Source organism: Sorex fumeus, unplaced genomic scaffold, assembly GCF_029834395.1.
Source record: "Sorex fumeus unplaced genomic scaffold, SorFum_2.1 ptg000135l, whole genome shotgun sequence".
Lineage (NCBI taxonomy): Eukaryota > Metazoa > Chordata > Mammalia > Eulipotyphla > Soricidae > Sorex > Sorex fumeus.
Window position 1 is genome coordinate 846766 of NW_026606192.1, and position 19367 is coordinate 866132.

A 19367-nucleotide genomic window follows, 5' to 3' on the forward strand; every position below is an offset into this window, starting at 1 on the left:
ATTTCAGGAATGTCGAGGAAGTCATTGCCAGTCTCGATGTGTGTGAGGATCACTCCTGAAACTATTTCAAGCGTAGAAATCCTAAATGTGTGGCTGGATCGACAGCACAGCGGGGAGGGTATTGACCTTGCAAGCGGCCGACCCGGGTTTGATCTCCGGCATCCCATAGGGTCCCCTGAGCACCGCCAGGAATGATTCCTGAGTGCAGAGCCAGGAGTCAACCCTGAGAATCGCTGGGTGGGACCCAAAAAGAAAAAAAAAATCCTAAATGTTTGCCCCTGAAGATTCTCACCAACTCCCAGGAGGTTTTATATATATATATATATATATATATATATATATATATATATATATATATATTTCTTTTTTCTTAAGTGAAAAAATATTGAGGGGGGGGATTGGGAGCATACTGATGGTGTTCAGGGCTGACTCCAGGCTCTGCTCTCAGGAGTCACTGCTGGTGGTGACTTCAGGACCAGGTGGGATGCCAGTGACTGAACCCGGGTTGGGCGCATGCCCTAACCACTGAACAGTCTCTCCAAGTCCCCGACACATGATATTTGAAAACAATTATATTGTGATTTGGAAGCAGAGACTAGACTGAGAATTACCTCTTCTCTCCAAGTGTGATTTAGCCGAAATGGCTAAGTGTGGAGCATTTGGGTAGAATGATTTGCCCTATCATAGGATACAATAGAACACTGTCACTGTCACCGTCCTCTGTTGTTCATCGATTTGCTCGAGCAGGGCCAGTAACGTCTCCACTGTGATAATTGTTACTGTGTTTGGCATATCAGATATGTCATGGGTAGCTTGCCAAGCTTTGCTATGTGGGCAAGATACTCTCGGTATCTTGCCAGGCTCTCCGAGAGGGGTGGAGGAATTGAACCCGGGTTGGCCATGTTGGACGCTTGCAAGGCAAACGCCCTACCCACTGTACTATCCCTCCAGCCCACAGTGGAACAATGAGAGGGAAATACATTCAGATTTATAGAGAAATAAGTTGAAGGGTTTTTTTTTTTTTTAAATTTTGTCGTTGGTGCCACACCTGACGATGCTTGGGGCTTATGCTTGGCTCTGCATACAGATCACTCCTGGGAACAGTACAAGATGCTGGGGACCAAACCCGGGTCAGCCGTGTGCAGGACAAGGGCCCGCGAAGCCGTGCTATCACTCCAGCCCCCTTTTCCATTTATTCCTTACACGGCCCCTGGTAGTGAAAGTGAAGATAATTAGCAGTTGTATCCAATCAGAACCAGGACAGCTACAGCTCCCGACTGGCCTAGAGACCTCGTGCGCGTCCTGCTTCGGCAGCCCACCAGGCGAGGGGGCTCCTCGGGACAGCTGCCTTCGTTGGCACCCGCGGCAGACTGGCAGGCCGGGTCTTGGCCGGCTCGACCTCACTCCATGGAAGGTCTGTCCAGCTCACACTCTGAACTGTACTGACCCTGTACAGAACTGCCCGCTGTCGAGGCCCAGACCCATGGCTGATGGCGCCTGTCTCAATCCCCCAGCCCTTCCCGCCGCACACCATGAGGGGACAGAGGAAGCGAGTGGGAAGAGAACCAGAACAGACAGTTCCCATCATCCTTGGGAGAGCAAAGTCACCACTGTTCTTCATGCAGTGAAAGGAGAGAATTGGCTTGACGTCTCTGTAAGTTTTCACTCTTAAAAAGATCTGCCTCGGGGTCTGGAGCGATAGCACAGCAGGTAGGGCGTTTGCCTTGCACGCGGCCAACCAAGGTTCAATTCCCAGCATCCCATGCAGTCCCTGAGCACCTCCAGGGGTAGTTCCTGAGCGCAGAGCCAGGAGTGACCCCTGGGCATTGCCAGGTGTGACCCAAAAAGCAAAAAAAAAAAAAAAAGATCTGCCTCTGAGGGGCCGGAAAGATAGTGCAGTGGGTAGGGCCCTTTCCTTGCATGTGGCCAAGCCAGATTTGATCCCTGACGGCACCTGTGATCCCCTGAGCCCAGAGCCGGGAGTAAGCCCTGAGCACCACTGGGTATGGCCCGCAAGCCAAAATCATATTGAGAAGAAGAAGCAACATCTGCCTTTGACGTTGGCACAGAACCTAGATTTGGAGCCCCTGAGGAAGGACTTCGCTCATCTGCGTTCCGATGACTAATACTGAGGGGAAGGAACGAGAGAGCAAAGGAGAGGCATCAGGCCCTGCTGGCAGCGGTCCCCAGAGTGGACGTGCCGATCAGGGACCTCATTCCAAGGGTAGCCAAGCGCAGATGAGGAGGAAAGTCTGAATAATGTGAATGAGACGTGATTGCATCACTCGGCTGTTGGGAAGGCACCTTGAAGGGCAGAGTCATCACATCGTTTCATTTTCACCAACCTCGGAAAAAATAATTCCGTGACTAAAGTAATGTCGACTGGCACTATTTGGTGTTTTCTTTTGTGTACCCTTCCTTATTAAGAAGTTTCTAATGTATTTTGTTAAAGAAAAAAAAAAGTAACACCGGCAAGACAGTAATAGGAAAGTTTTTAAAAGATAGCTTAAAAGTAAAGGATTAATCTCTAACCTTTGGAAGGCTTGAGACCCAGCCTAAGCTTTTTAGAATTTAGGAAAAAGACCAACTCTGTTATGTAACACACATTTAAAACCAGTTGAATCCGGGGTTGGAGCAATAACACAGCAGGTAGGGCCTTGCACGCGGCCGATCCGACCCAGGTTCGATTCCCAGCATCCCATATGGTCCCCTGGGCACTGCCAGGAGTAACTCCTGAGTGCAGAGCCAGGAGTCAGCCCTGTGCATCGCCAGGTGTGACCCAAAAAGCAAAAAAAAAAAAAAAAAAATTGAATCTTCAGTTCATGGAGGGAGGAATTGTCCTTGGTAATAAAACCAGCAAAGAACTTAAGTGTCCTGAGACATTTAAGTGTCCAGAGCGATAGTACAGTGGGGAGAGCATTTGATTTGTATGCGGCCAACCTGGGTTCGATCCCCCCAGCATCTCATAGGGTACCCCGAGCACCACCAGGAGTGATCCCTGAGTGCAGAGCCAGGAGTTAGCCCTGAGCATTGCTGGGTGTGACCCAAAAAGAGGAAAGAAAGAAGGAAGGAAAGAGGAAGGGAGGGAGGAAGGAAGGAAGGAAGGAAGGAAGGAACGTAAATAAGTCTTTCTATAGAATGAAAACTCTTCTAGATTGTCCCCAAACTGCCCATCATAGAGGCTCAAGGGGTCTTGATTTTCCTGCTCTCATGTGTCCTTATTGACATGCAGGTGTTACATTCCAGCCTGTTATCTCAGAGCATTTGATTCTCTGCCAAAATTATTCCCTGTTTGCTGAAGAACAGTTCTGGATTCTCCTGAATATGAAAAGAAGTTACGATTTAATATGAATAGTGGGAATAGTTGGACCTCTGAGAACTGAAGTCATATGCAGAATGTTCTTGAATTCATGCTTTTTGTGGGAGGCTGACTCGTGGCTTAGCCTACTCAGAGACCCTCTGGCCCGCTTGCTTTTCTTTGTATCTATAATTTTTCAGTGTAAGCCTCCTTAAATGTTACTATTTGAAATGATTAAAATACAAATAAGAAAATCCATACATTGTTAACAAATTTACATGGTGATGTGAGGTCACTAAGGGCCTTGAAGTGTCGACTCAAGGCTATTGTATAAGACAGTAAAATGTTTTTAAGGTAAAATACACAAGGAAAAACTTTAATTGATGCTTTTCAGAGTCGATGACAGAATAGTGGACACATTTGACTTTAAGCCTCCTTTCTAGTCTTAGAATATAAGAAGCCTTGAGCCATGTCCACTTCAGAGGTTTGGTTTGGTTTTTGCTTTTTGGGTTCCACCTGGCGATGCTCAGGGCAGATTCCTGACTCTGCACTCAGGACTCACTCCTGACGGTGCTCAGGAGACCCTATGGGATGCTGGGGATCAAGCCTGGGTCGGCTGCATGCAAGACAAACACCCTCCCTGCTGTGCTATCGCTCCAGCCCCCTCAACTTTAAGATCTTTAAGGAGACCCCAGACAGGTAGTTTTTCTGTCCCTGGTGACTACAGAAATAATGTTGATGTTTGGATGCAATGTCTGAGAGAATTTGGTTTACATTTTCCTTTGGTTAGATGATGTGATGAAGTGTTGATTTTTTTTTTTCAGTTTATCTGTTCTCTTGGTTCAGTAGTTTAATAAGCTGTTCCTGCTGTAGACCAGGCATTTTCTAGTCATTGAGACCAAAGTGTGATTTAAAAAAGCAAAGTTTCCTCATAAGGAGGCCATAGTTTATTCAGGGAACAGATAGCTTCAGACTGAGAGATACTGGTTCACAGGGGAAAGGGTGAGAATGGAATGTTTATTGTCTAAACATTAAATTCCAAGGTCTGTGGTGATTATCACTGTGGTGAGTATCACTTTCCCAAGAAGCTTCTGCAAGGGGCCAGAACAGCAGGGAGGGTCTCGCCTTGCAGGCAGCCAAGATGAGTCCATCCCTGGCATTCCATATGCCCCTTGGGCCCACCAGGAGTAGTTCTCAAGTGCAGAGCCAGCAGTAGCCCCCCGAATGCTGCTAGCCAAAAAAAAAAATTATAAAAAGAAGAAGCTTCATGTAAAAGTATTTATTTTACAGAATTTTCACTAGGATTTCACCTTCAGCTTCACTTATTCAAGAAATTTGAGGCCTAGAGTTGGCCAAGGCTGGGCCAGAATGGTATGATAGCACCTGCCTTGCGTGCGACCGACAAGAGTTAGATCTCCAGCACCCTGGATGGGTCCCCCAGACACCAGGAGGAATCCCTAAGGCGAGAGCCAGGATGAGCCCTGAGCACAGCCGGGTATGACATGCAGACAAGTTGACAGAGACTTGGGATTGTGTCTGCTTGTCCAGTGGGCACGGAAAACAGACATTTGTGAGAACTGGCCGTTCAGAGTCTTTGTAGAGCACCTTGCGTGGCATGACCGTAGATCACAGTGCCAGCCGGCTTGATGAGGACGGTCCCCAGCTGAGGGCCTTTACTGGCAGGGCTGGGACTTTGAATGGGCACCCTTGGGGTGAGGTTTCGGTTTTTTTTTCTTTTGGGTCACACCCGGCGATGCACAGGGGTTACTCCTGGCTTTGCACTCAGGAATTACTCCTGGCAGTGCTCGGTGGACCATATGGGATGCTGGGAATCGAACCCAGGTTGGCTGCATGCAAGGCAAATGCCCTCCCCACTGTGCTATCGCTCCAGCCCTCAGTTTTTTAAATAAATGTTTGTTTTTTTAAAGAATTTTATTTTATTTATTTATTTTTGACTTTTTGGGTCCCACCCGGCAATGCTCAGGGCTGACTCCTGACTCTGCACTCAGAAATCACTCCTGGCGGTGCTTGGGCGACCCTACGGGATACCGGGGATTGAACCCAGGTCAGCTGTGTGCAAGGCAAGCACCCTCCCTGATGTTCTATAGCTCCAGCCCTCAGTTTTGTTTTTTTTGCTTTTTTTTGGGGGGGGGGTCATACCTGGCGATGCACAGGGGTTCCTCCAGGCTCTGCACTCAGGAATTACCCCTGGCGGTGCTCGGGGGACCCTATGGGATGCTGGGAATCGAACCCGGGTTAGCCACATGCAAGGCAAACGCCCTCCCCGCTGTGCTATTGCTCCAGCCCCTCCAGCCCCAAATGTTTTTTATTGATTTTTACTTTCCTGTGATTTTCTGTACTGTTTCTGATGGTTTTCCAGTACATAAGCCCATCACCACACCTATCACCAACATGCCCACAGCCCCTCCCTTTCAGCCTCCCCCTACCCCCAAGCCCTACAGACTCACTGTGGGTCCCAGTTCTCCCACTGGGCTACCTCTGGCCTTGTGACTCTCTTGCTCTGTATCTTAAGTCCCACCCATGAGCAATCATTCTATCCCTGTCCCTTTCCTTCCGAACTGACTCCTCGGCACGATCTCCCCCAGTTCCACCTGCATCCCATCAGATTACGGATCTTGTCCTTTCGAAGAGCTACATGGTCTTCCGTGGTGTGTAGAGGCCACAGTTTCCTGATCCATTCATCCGTGGTTGACCATTTGGGTCATTTCCGTATCTTGGTTGTTGTACGGTAACAATGAATATAGGTGTGCATAAAGCATTTCCAGGGAATATTTTGTGTTTTGGGAAAGGATGCTAAGGAATGGTCTCTCTGGGTCATGTGCAGTTCATGAAGGCTGAACCAGATGACATGCCCAGTGGTGGATAAGGGTTGATGTCGGCCTGGCCTGCTCTCTGTTCTGTAGGGAAGTGCAGTATCTCCTTCAACATCTCCCCATTGCTTGGCTTCCTGTTTGATCAGTACTCGCCTTCCTCAGATGGCTTGATCGTTTCATTAGTTCATTACATTAACTGAAGAATCGACCGCGTTTAATTTTTCTTAGGACAGAGGACAGCTCCTACCTTTTGGGACTTCTGTGAATTGCCTCTTCTCTCCATTAACTACTCCATTTCCTTTGCAGGTACATGTCGAGCCTCTTCCCTCTACTAACTCACTCCGTTCCCTTTGCAGGTACATGTCGACCTTGTACTCTCACCCTGACTTTCCAGCAAAGGGGCCAGAGGAGATTAATGAAGAGCTCATGAAAAACGTCAGCCACAACCCTCTCTTACTGCTCACTCCCCAGAAAGTGAAAAGATACGTCGAGGCTTTGTGGAAGAAGAAAAGTTCTGGCCAACCTGTGACTTTCACTGACATATTTGGGATGTTAATCGGAGAAACGCTGATCCACAATGTGAGTGCACTCTACCTCCAGCCCTGTTAAGGCTCCATCTAAAGACACGATGTAGGAAACACTTCATTAAAAATGCCACTGGGCCTTGCATGCGGCTGACCCTGGTGCCATTCCCGGCATCCCATTGGTCCCCTGAGCACTGCCAGGAGTAATTCCTGAGTGCAGAGCCAGGAGTAACCCCTGAGCATCGCTGGGTCTGCCCCTAAACAGTTCCACTCAACACCTCCTGCCAGCCCATGAACTCTGTGTTTTAATTTAATGTTTAGTCTTACTGTTTTGTTTTTGATACTGAAAGGAGTTGCTTGTACTTCGTTTCTGTGGAGGCTGTTTCTAACCCCCGCCTGCCATTCCCTCCTAGTGTTGATCTTTGCAGATGAAGAGGGAAATAGGAGCAATTGTTTTCTTCAGGTAGAGAAAGACTGGAGGTTGTCTAGAGAGTCTGAAAAATAAGTGAATCCCTTCCAACAAGCCCATTTGACGCAGCCCAGGGCCCAATGTTTAATGTGCCGAGAAGCAGGAGAGGGAGTTCAAATGAACTCCCTGCCGTGCCAGGAACACAGCCTCCAGGTTCTTCCCGGCTCCTGGTGCCAACACAGAGGCTCACCAGTTACGGTTTGTGGAATGAGGTTAATGATTTCCACAAAGCCTCACATGTTCTTTACTCAGACCCAGGGATTTCTAAAATAAGACATTTCATTTATAAGAGTAAATGTCATTTAAAAAAATCTTTTTCTAGAAATCGATTTTCATTAAAAATGCCATGATTTACAAAGTTGTTCATTATACAGTTGTTTCAGACATTTAGTCCGACACCACCAGTGTGAACTTCCTTCTACCAATACCCCCAATTTCCCTCCCAATCCCAACCTGACCCCTTTGGTACATAACAGATTTACTTTCTATTGCTTATTCCAACAAAACTTTTTTTTATTAAAAATTTTTTTTAATAGTGAGACATCATGAGGTACAGTTGCAGACTTACACATTTTTGTGCTTGGGTTTCAATTATACAATGATCAAATACCCATCCCTCCACCCGTACCCATTTCCCACCACCACGGATCCCAGTATCCCTCCCACCCCCCATCCCCTCCAACAAAACTTTAATAACTCGCAAATTGATCACTTGATCACTTGATATCCCCGTTACTCATTAATTTGCTCAAGCGGGTGCCAGTAACGTCTCCATTTGTCCCTGTCACGCGCTAGTGTAGCCCAATGACATCTGCTCGCCACAGGAACACGAAGAGCCTCAAACCATTTGTTCAGGGCCTTGACGAAGAAGTCTGACCATCTCGTAGGTTGGTGTTCTTTTGACATCCCGTGGAATCCAGTCAGTAACAGCTCTAATCAAGCGGTTGTCTTCAAATCGACTTATGTGTCCAGCCCATCTGATTTTCGACGCCTTGGCAGATGAGACAGCGTTCCTGATCTTTGATCATCAACGGAGGTCGGAACCCCGGATTCTTTCACTTGAGTGAAGCGTGATACTCCAAGCATAGCTCTTTCAATTCCTTTTTGGGAGACCCGAATAGAGATCTCATCCTGTTTTTGTAGGGCCCAAGTCTCTGAGGCGTATGTTAATGCAGGAAGAACAGTGGAGTCGAAGAGATGTGCCCGGAGCTGGAGGTTCTTCATCCTCTTAGCTATTTCTTCAACACTCTTGAAGGCATTCCAAGCCGCTCTGTTCCTCCTGCACAACTCAGGTGCCAGGTCATTCGTCATGTTGAGTCCTCGACCTAGGTACACATAACTGTTGTGTTTGGAGATGTTCATTCCGTTGAGAGCAAATGGAACATAAAGAATGATTCTGTTTCTCATAAACATTGTCTTTGTGAGATTCAGCTGCAGTCCAACCTTTCCACACTCATGGTCGAAGTCGGCCAGCATTTGTGCTGCTTGGCTAATGTTTGGTGTTATTAGAACGATGTTATCAGCAAAGTGGAGGTGGTGTAGTTGCTGACCGTCTGTCTTCACTCCCATTCCTTCCCATTCCAGTCGTTGCATGACGTTCTCGAGGGTGGCACTGAAGAGTTTCGGTAAAATGGTATCGCCCTGCCAAACCCCTCTCTTGACATCGATGATCCCTTTCTTATGGAATGGTGAGATCCTGGTGGTGAATCTGTAATACAGCTCATGGAGGATCCTGATGTACTGAGTTTGAATGCACTGTTTGGCTAGGGCTTTGATGACCGCTTCAGTCTCAACAGAATCAAAGGCCTTCTTTAAATCAATGAACATTAGACAGAGTGGCATCTTGAACTCCCGAGAAACCTCAATGAGCTTGGTTATCATGTGAATATGGTCAATGGTGCTGAATCCTTTTTCAGGACCCGGCTTGCTCGCATGGTTGTCCTTCATCTAGTGTTCCGCCAATCCTATTCAGGATAACTCAAGTGAACAGCTTGTAGACAATGGACAACAGGCAGATCGGGGAATAGTTGCCAATGTCGTGGATGTCTCCCTTCTTGTACAGTAGAACGGTCCTGCTGGTTTTCCATTGGGACGGAACCTTGCATTCAGACAAGTAGCGTGTGAAGAGCCGAGCCAGTGTATTGACGAGTACTGATGGCAGATTCTTCAGGTGTTCAGGTCTGACCTTGTCTGGATCGGGTGCTGTATGCTTCTTTACCAAAGAAATGGCGTGTCAGATTTTGGAAGGGAGAACATTGGGAACGACATATCCATCCTGTGTAATTTGGTATGTGGGCAGGTGAACATGGCTATTGAAGAGATCCAAGTAGAAGTCATGGATAATCTTCTCCATTGCCCTTCTGGAAGATGTGATAGATCCATCAGGACATTGGAGGACAGTCATCTTGGTCATTTTTTTTGACCTCCACTACCAGGCAAATGGAATGATCAGAAAATAAATCAGTAGGGCAATTAGTGATTACTGTATGGTTTTGACCTCTGTAAATAAGAAAATGAAAACCATGTAATGCAGTTATAAGAAATTCTGATTTTCATTTACATATATACGTTTTTCAACTCTGGAGTGTGAAGTGATATCAGGTGTCTTGATGGGGAATTCAACTGGAAACAGCTTTCTTTGTCTTTATCCCTGAACCATTGCTTTTTTCCATGGACAGAGAATGGACTTGACCTTGAGCAGCTTAAAGGACAAAGTCGACTCAGCTCAGTGCCCGTTACCCCTTTTCACCTGCCTCCACGTCAAGCCTGATGTGTCGGAGTTAATGTTCGCAGGTATGGAATTTCCTCTTTCCTCAGAACTTGGAACGGAGGTATTGTTTTTTCGCTTGTTTTGTGTTTTGGGGTCTCATCTGGTGATGCTCAGGGGTTACTCCTGGCTCTGCACGCAGGAGTTAGTCCCCTTGGTGCTCAGGGGACCATATGGGATGCTGGGGATCGAACCCGGGTCGGCCGCATATGCAAGGCAAGTGCCCTACCCACTCTACTATTTCTCTGGCCCTTGAACTAAGTTTTCTAATGATTTTTTTTCAAATTTTTTTTTTAATTATTAGTGAAACATGATGCGGTAAAAACTTCTGTGCTGCATTCCTGTTACACAATGATCATGTACCCATCCCTCCACCAGTGCCCATTCCCCACCACCAATGAACCCAGTATCCCTCCCACCACTCCCATCGCATCCCCCCCACCCCACCCCGCCTCTGTGGCAGGGCATTCCCTTTTGCTCTCTCCTTTTGGGTGTTGTAGTTTGCAATATAGGTATTAAGTGGCTATCATGTTCGGTCCATAGTCCACTTTTAGTCCGCAGCTCCCATCCCGAGCAGGCCCTCCTAGCACCCTTTACCTGGTGGTCCCTTCTCTATCTGAGCTGCCTTTCCCCCCAGCATGTGAGGCCAGCTTTTAGGCTGTGGAGTAATCCTCCTGGTACTTATCTCTACTGTTCTTGGGTGTTAGTCTCCCATTCTGTTACCTTATATTCCAAAAATGAGTGCCGTCTTTCTATGTCTGTCCCTCTCCTTCTGACTCACTTCAGTCAACATGTTGAACCACCTATATGCAAATTACATGACTCCATCTTTTTCTAACCACTGCATAGTATTACAGAGGAGATAAGATGGTGTTGAAGTCTCCAACTACTATTGTGTTGCTCACAATGTCCTTCTTAAGGTCTGTTAGCAGTTGTTGTCAATATTTGGCTGGTCCCTCATTGGGTGCTTATACATTAAGGAGTGTGATTTCTTCCTGCTGTATATATCCCTTGACTAATAAAAAATGGCCTTCACTGTCCCTTCTAATCTTTTTCAACCTGAAATCTATGTTGTCCGATACTAGTAAGGCCACCCCAGCTTTTTTGAGGGAGTTGTTTGCTTGTAGGATTGTTTTCCATCCTTTGGCTTTGAGTCTGTGTTTGTTCTGACTGTTCAGATGTGTTTCTTACAAGAAAGAGAAAAATTAAGGAGAATTCTGGGTTCTGTCTCTGAATCCATTTTGCCACTCTGTGTCTCTCTTTTTTTTTTTGAGATTTACAAATTTTTTATTTTTTTTTATTAGTGAGACACCAGGAGGTACAGTTGTAGACTTACAAATTTTTGTGCTTGGGTTTCAGTTATACAATGATCGAGTACCCATCCCTCCACCAGTGCCCATTTCCCACCACCACGGATCCCCGGATCCCAGTATCCCTCCCACCCCCAATCCCCCCCATCCCACCCTGCCTCTGTGGCAGGGCATTCCCTTTTGTTCTCTCTCTCCTTTTGGGTGTTGTGGTTTGCAAAAGAGGCAGTGGGTGGCAATCATGTTCGGTCTATAGTCTACTTTCAGCATGCATCTCCCACCCTGGGAGGATCCTCCCAACACCCTTTATTTGGTGCTCCTTTCTCTATCTGAGCTCCCTTTTTTCCCTAGCACGTGTGGCTGGCCTCCAAGCCATGGAGCAAAATTCCTGGTACTAATCTCAGCCATTCTTGGGTGTTAGTCTCCTATTTTGTTATTTTATGTTCCCCAGATGAATGCAATCTTTTTATGTCTATCACTCTCTTTCTGACTCATTTCTCTTAACATGATACTTTCCATGTAGTACCACTTGTATGTAAATTTCATGACTTCATCTTTTCTAACAGTTACATAGGGCTGGAGCGATAGCACAGCGGTAGGGCGTTTACCTTGCACTCAGCCAACATGGCCGACCCGAGTTCGATTCCTCCGCCCCTCTCGGAGAGCCCGGCAAGCTCCCGAGAGTATCTCACCCGCACGGCAGAGCCTGGCAAGCTCCCCGTGACGTATTCGATATGCCAGACACAGTAACAACAAAGTCTCCAATGGAGACGTTACTGGGTCCGCTCGAGCAAATCGATGATCAACGGGAGGGCCTTTACATAGTACTCCATTGTGTAAATGTACCAAAGTTTCTTTAACCAGTCATCTGTTCTCGGGCACTCAGTTTTTTTTTCAGATTCTGGCTATTGTAAAGGCCGCTCTATGTCTCTTAATTGGTGAATTTAGACCATTGACGTTGAGAGAGATTATTGTTGTAGGGTTTTGTGTCATCTTTCTGTAAGGGTTTTTTGTGCTTGTAGGGGTTTGTCTTGTCTTACAGTAGCCCCTTTAGTCCTTCTTTTAGGTTTGGTTTTCAGTCTATGAAGTACCCAAGCTGTTGTTTATCCACAAAATAGTGTACCGTTCATTCGAGTTTGAGTGAGAGTTTAGCCGGATAGAGTATTCTTGGTGAAACGTTTATTTCATTGAGTTTTTTTCACTATATCCCACCATTGCCTTCAGGCTTGGAGGGTTTCCACTGATAGGTCTGAGGTGAATCTAAGGGGTGCTCCTTTATATGTGATTTCCTTCTTTGACCTTGCTGCTTGCAGGATTGTGTCTCTATCTGTGGCTTCTATCATTCTATGATATGTCTTGAAGTGTTTTTTTATTTATTTTATTATTTATTTATAATTATTTATTATTTTATTTATTTTAAAAGACCTCCCGGGGTTGAGGTCTCCAAGCCTACTTGGATTGGGACTGGGTCTTCTCCACCCAGACCCCCCATCTTCCAGTAGGTAGGCGTCACACCCACCAGCTGCCGACAGTGCCAGGTTGGTCCCATCAACGGCCAAGACGCAGAAACTATAAAACCCAGCTCCTGGAAGCGTGCGGCCGCAAATGCGGCCGTGCGACATCTTATTATCTTTCCTTTGGGGAATCTGGCAGGCTACCAGAAGTATCCTGCCTGCACAGCAGAGTCTGGCAAACTTCTCGTGTCGTACTCAATATCCCAAATACCAGTAACAATGATGGGTCTCATCCTCCTAATCCTGAAAGAGCATTGAAATGGCTCTTTTAAAATCTCAGGGCTAGGTAGAAGGAGACATTACTGGTGCCTGCTCGAGACAATCGATGAACAACAGGATGATCGTGATTGTGATCATGATTATTTGCTTTGCCTTTGTGGGTCCCACCCAAAGATGCTCAGGGCTGACTCCTGGCTCTGCACTCAGGAATTACTCCTGGCGGTGCTCAGGGGACCCTATGGGACGCTGGGGAGTGAACCTGGGTCGCTGTGTGCAAGGCAAATGCCCTCTCAGCTGACTCTGGCCCCTGGAGAACAATCTTTTAAAAAAAAAATTGCGTGTAAATACTTCTAGTTTACTAGGGAAATCCATGGATGTTCAGATTAAACCAGCTTTCACTCCCCTTTGGGATCTAGCCCAACAAGCCCTGACCCTTTCCGGACTTGTAGCTCATTTATCATCTCAGATTCTGTCCGCCTTGTTGTTGGAGAATCTTAAGAAATATCCTGTCTCTCGGAGCCATTGAACAATGCATGGAATATGTGCACGGCTGAGTCTGGGAGAGCTGACTGTCGTGAGGATGGCGGTTGGGTTTCTGGTCTAGCCTCTTCCACTCAGTCACCATTCTCCACGGGAACCTGACCCAAGCAGTGAGGGAGTGAGCAGTGTTCAGAGTGCGGATGTAGAGGAGGCCGGCTCTTGGTCAGGGCTACTCTTCAGACTCTGGTTTGGAGCACCTGCTCGACTGTGAAGGTGTTATTGAGCTGAGAGGTGACCTTTGACCTTCTCTGTCAGCCTTCCGTGATGAGAAGGTTCAGGCTGTTCCTTCCCACAGCGTTGGGCAAAGCCATCGAACATCCCAGAGGGGTCTTAGCCCCAGAGAAGGCACCCAAGAGTGTGTGCCAGGACTGAGAGTGATTGCAGTTGAAAAAAAAAAAAAAGGAAATCAGTTGAAAAGGGAGAATAAGTGAGGGCAGATACGTGCCTAGACTTTATTCCTGTCAGATGTACTTGCATCAGGTATGACTGCTCATGGGAGAAAGTTGAGAGATGATCGGAATTACATTTCAGAAGTCAAAAGAACCAAGTGGCTTATCTTTAACAAAATCACAGAATGTTTTTCTTCTCTCTTAGAGGAGTTTTAAACACTTTCCCTTTTGAAGATGTTAATGAAACAAACAGCCATTGTTAAAATTGTTTTTTAATTAAAAAAAAACACCTTTTTTTTTTTCTTTTTGAGGACGGGTCACACCCGGTGATGCTCAGGGGTTACTCCTGGCTCTGCGCTCAGGAACCACTCCTGGCAGTGCTCAGGGGACCCTATGGGATGCCAGGGATCAAACCCGGGTCAGCCACGTGCAAGGCAAACGCCCTCCCCGCTGTGCTGTCTAGCCCCTGTTAAAACTGTTAAGTATCTTTTTTGCTCCCCTCCCTTGCTGAGATAACTTAAATTTCACGGGGAAATCTCCACTGCAGTAAATTGCGTTCACTGAGCACGTTGGTGGACTCCTCCCACATTAGATGGTTTGACAGAAACTGTCAGGGTGGAGATAACCCCGTCACAAGTCAAACAAGAACACGCAGTGGGCTCCACGGTGCAGAACTGTCTGTTAGTGTGCGGAGCTGAGGGACAAGGGGCAGGCCACACCCTAAGCGCCTGCTGTGGCAAGTATAAGGCCACACGTCTGAGTGCCGCCAGCTCTGCCTCCCAGGGCTCCTGGACTCCCAAGGGTGGACCAGCTCCCGTGCTCCTGTGTGAACCCATGGGAGCCATGTGGCCGTGTCGGGTGTGGACTTCAGCCACATCCTAAGAGGGGCTTTGTGGCAAGGGCCAAATTCACGTGGAGGTGCAGGGGGGTTTCTGTGTGAGACTGTACGAGCAGAAGCTCCAAAGAGAACCCGGATGCAGGCTTCAGGGTCCAGGTGAGGAGGGGAGATTTGTCGAAGGGCAGTTTTCTTTTTCTTTTTGGGCCACACCCGGCAATGCACAGGGGTTACTCCTGGCTCAGGAATTACCCCTGGCGGTGCTCAGGGGACCACATGGGATGCTGCGAATCAAACCCGGTTTGGCTGTGTGCAAGGCAAACGCCCTACCTACCGTGCTATTGCTCCAACCCCATGTTGAAGGGCAGTTTGGAGGGAAGAAACATTCTGGGTGAGGTGGTTGTGTCTCGCTGCAATGGGGAAGGTCTGGAGCAGCAGGGGTCGGTGAGGGTGACGTGGCCAGCTTCAGGGGTGGGTCAGGGGCTGCCCAGGGCAGACACAGCAAGTGGCACCCAACTCCTGTACTGTTGCTGGGGCCCCTCCGGGTGTGTTTTTGTCACAGCACCCCTCCTGGAAGGGGGTGCTCCACCACTGAGGGAACAGCCCATGGTTCCTTTTCCAGAACTTTGGGGATGGGTGTCTGGGAATTCAAAATATTTGAGATTCTAGGGCTGGAGCGATAGCACAGCGGTAGGGCGTTTGCCTTGCACGCAGCTGGCCTGGTTCAATTTCTCCGTGACACTTTTGCACAGAGACAGGAATAAATATTAAGTACCACCAGGTGTGACACCTCCCTAGCAAAAACAAAAACCAAAACAAAAACAAATAGACTCTGTAGACCCTTTACCCATTGTTTCTTATTGCCATTAACATAAACACTTTTCATTGGTTATCGTATTGTGAGTTAGAATTAATACGCAAAGAAAGAGAAAGAAAAGGCAAGTGTTAATTTGATATTTAATTTATTAAATAGTTAAACTATTAAGTATTTAACATTTATTTAATATTTAATCCAAGTGTTCTACACTTCCATTTTGTCTCCTCCTCCTTCCCTCCCTCCTTTCTTCCTTCCTCCCTTCCTTCTTCCCTCCCTCCTTCCCTTCCTTCCTCTCTCCCTTCTTCCCTCCTTCTTTCCTCCCTCCCTCCCTCCCTCCCTCCCTCCCTCCCTCCCTCCCTCCCTCCCTTCCTTCCTTCCTCTTTCCTTTTTTTGGTTCATTTAAAAAATATTAATCAGGGGCCAAAATCCAAGGAATGATCCCTATGCACAGAGCCAGAAGTCAGCCCTGAGAGGGCTGGGAGTGCCCAAAAACTCAAAACAAAAAATTAAGTCATGAGGATGATCATGGCATTGTCAAGGGGGTCTTTAATTGTACAGGTTTCTCTAGTGTTTTCCTATTATGAGATCTTGTTTTGTTTTCAGATTGGGTTGAATTTAGTCCATATGAGATTGGCATGGCCAAGTATGGCACGTTTATGGCCCCTGACTTATTTGGAAGCAAGTTTTTTATGGGGAAAGTTGTGAAGAAATACGAAGAAAACCCTTTGCATTTCTTAATGGGTAAGTCCTCAGAACCTGCCACTGAATTGGGCTGAGAATTTTAATCTCGCCACATTCCAAGTCATTTTCTCTTTGTTTTATTTTAGGTGTCTGGGGAAGTGCCTTTTCTATCTTGTTCAACAGAGTCTTGGGAGTTTCTGGGTCCCAAAACAAAGGTTCCACGATGGAAGAAGAATTAGGTATAGTTGTTCATGATTGGATTTCAGTCATATAATGTCCCAGCATTACACATAATAACTTTTCAGTATCTGTATTGCAAACCATAATGCCCAAAAGAAATGAGAGAAAGAAGAAAAGTGCCTGCCTTAAAAGCAGGGAAACTGGGGGCAGGGGTGGGAAACCAGAGACCTTGGTGATAGGAGATGTGCACTGGTGAAGGGACAGGCGTTGGTGCTTACGTTAAGTGCGTGAGCTTCTTACCGCCCTTGGTAACTCCCACTGTGCTGCCTGTACCTGGGTCAGTTCGTAACTGATGATGGAGGGGTGAGCTAAGGACTGTTTCAGAGCCGGAGATTTTGAAGTGCAAACTAGAGGTGCCTGAACTTCCTCTGTCCTCTGAGGTCACTCAGCCAAGAAACAGCCTAACACACAGGCCTGGTCTGGCCAGAGGGGCCAGGCAGAGGGCATCGTCCCCAAATGCTCTGCCTCGGTTTCTAGAATGAACTTTGTGTCCCAGGTGAATGTCCTGAACTTGACTCGAGTTCCGCAGAAATAACAAACTCTCATCTAAATCCCACGGCGCTTTCTGGGAAAGCAGTGCCTCATGCCAGGCGGCTGCTTCCCTGCAGTCTCCAGTGCCCGGCCGGCCAGCCCCAGGGTTATCGGATCCACCCAGGCAGGAAGCAAGCATGGCTGAAACAATACTACCCCCTGAACTGGGGGACACCTGGTGGGGCACCAGAAACCGGGCAGGATGTATGAGACCTCGGGTTAGGGGAGATTTCCAGGACAGTGCAGGAAGGGGGTGTGCCTGCGCTGAAGACCACCTCGGGGCAACCGTGGCTCCTGGACCAGGGCTTCAAGACGGGACCTTCCGGCCCCGTCTGCCTTCCTTGCACAGAAAGCACCCCCATCCCCCCAACACTGTGAAGCTCTTCTCTGAGGCTCAAGATCGAGGCGGTTTTTCTGTCTCTGGTTTTGTTAGGTTTTCGAGTTTTTTGTTCTTTGGTTTGGGAGGCCACCCCTGGCGGTGTTTGGAGGCTTCCTCCTGGCTCTGTGCTCAGGGGTCACTCCTAGCAGGGCTGGGGTCCCTAGGGTTGCCGGGGATGGAAACCAGGATGGGTACATGAAAAGCAAGTACCATACCCAACGCTCCATCTTTCTGGCCCCTGCCAAGCATGACTTAATACATCTGTTTTTACTGTTAGTTACTTTTCCTGCCTCAAAATGAAGCCATCCCGTAGCCTCCTTTAGATTTTGGCTTTATTGGGCATTTACACTGAACTGCATTTCTGTGAAGAAAAAATACACTTGTTCCATTATGGTGAATTCCATCATAAATAGGAAAGAAAGCGCTCTACCCCTTCCATCCCTGAGCAGAAAGGCTTCATGCTGACTTCTTCCTGCTGGAGACCGTGTGGAAGTCTCAGAAAATCTCTCAGGGGGAGATCCACTGGGGTGGCCGCCTGCTCACTACCCTTTGTTCAGGTTCCTTTCTGGGGCAAAGTTTGCCAGGTGTCGGACACCCGAGATCCTTCACTGGGTTTGTTTTCTTTCCACAGAAAATATCACAGCCAAGCACATAGTCAGTAACGACAGCTCTGACAGCGACGATGAATCCCAGGGACCTAAAGGTAGGCACTGGCAGGCCCCCGCAGAGCTGTGGGGGATTCCTGCGTGGCCCACCCACCGCCTGGGCCTCAGCCCCCGCCTTCCCTTCTTTGCAGTACCTCTGAGCCATTAACAAATGGAGGCCAGAGACGTGGACAGACACAGAATTCTGTTTGAAATCTGATTTAGTCACTAGGCTTTTCACCCTAAGGAGTCTTAATTCCAGAGTGTTTTGGCATGGTTTCAGTATCATTACCATAATTGAGGCAGGCTCCCAATTGTGGACCAATCCTCCTGGCCCGTGTTTGTACTGTCCTTGGGTATTAGTCTCATACTATGTTTTTTTATGTCCCACAAATGAGTGCAGTCATTCTGTGTCTGTCCCTGTCTTTCTGACTCATTTCACTCAGCATGATACTCTCTGTGTCCATCCATTTACAGGCAAATTTCATGACTTCATTTTTCTTGGTGGCTACATATTGTAGATGTCCCCTAATTTCTTTATCCAGCCATCTGTTCTTGGGCACTCGGGTTGTTTCCAGATTCTGGCTATTGTGCATAGTGCTTCAGTGAACATAGAAGTGCAGACGGCACTTCTGCTGTGTGGTTTGCACTCCTGGGGTATATTCCCAAAAGTGGTATTGCTGGATCTTATGGAAGCTCAATTACTAGTGTTTTGAGGGATGCTCATACTGTTCTCTAAAAAGGCTGGAGCAGTCAGCATTCCCACCACCAATGAAGGAGATTCCCTTTCTCCCTGAATCCACACCAGCACTGACTGTTCTTGTTCTTTTTGATGTGTGCCGGTCTCTGTGGTACGAGATGAGATCTCATTGTACTTTGTGTGTGTGTGTGTGTGGTGTGTTTTCCTCCTGTTTGGGGGGGTCACACTGGGTGGTTCTGGGCTGCTGCTCCGGGCTTGGAGCTCATGGCTCACTTTGCAATGCTGGGCATGGACCTCTGTGCTCCGGCACGTAAAACCTAAAGCCTGCTTCCTCTTTACTGCTCGAACTCTGCACTCCTGCATATAAAGCCTGCTTCCTCTTTACTGCTTTGAGCTACTTCCCCAGCCCAAAACCCATCTTTGAGGAAGGGGTCAGTGATAAAATGGGGTAGCTATTGCATCAATTACTTTTTAATGAAAGTGAATTCTTTGAGGTACTTACCTTGAAAGTTACTGTGTCTTTTGTGTTTTGAGGGGGTTCTTCACATCAAACATGCAAGGCTTGTACTTTACATGGGGCCTTGTCTGGCAGTGCTCAGGGCTCACTCCTGGCTCTGCGTTCATGGATCTCTCCTGGAAGCCTTGGGGGCCATCGTGGTCCTGGGGATGAAATGCAGAT

At 47.5% G+C, this 19367-nt stretch overlaps 1 protein-coding gene across 1 annotated transcript in view; it reads left to right on the forward strand.

Annotated features, from left to right (window-relative positions):
• Nucleotides 1–19367, forward strand: part of PLA2G4A (phospholipase A2 group IVA) — a 100771-nt gene that overhangs the window by 51572 nt on the left and 29832 nt on the right. The window contains exons 9-13 of the mRNA XM_056106615.1: nt 6489–6711; nt 9804–9918; nt 16117–16254; nt 16341–16433; nt 17976–18047. Coding sequence (XP_055962590.1) covers nt 6489–6711; nt 9804–9918; nt 16117–16254; nt 16341–16433; nt 17976–18047 — 641 coding nt within the window. The remainder of the gene's footprint in view (nt 1–6488; nt 6712–9803; nt 9919–16116; nt 16255–16340; nt 16434–17975; nt 18048–19367) is intronic.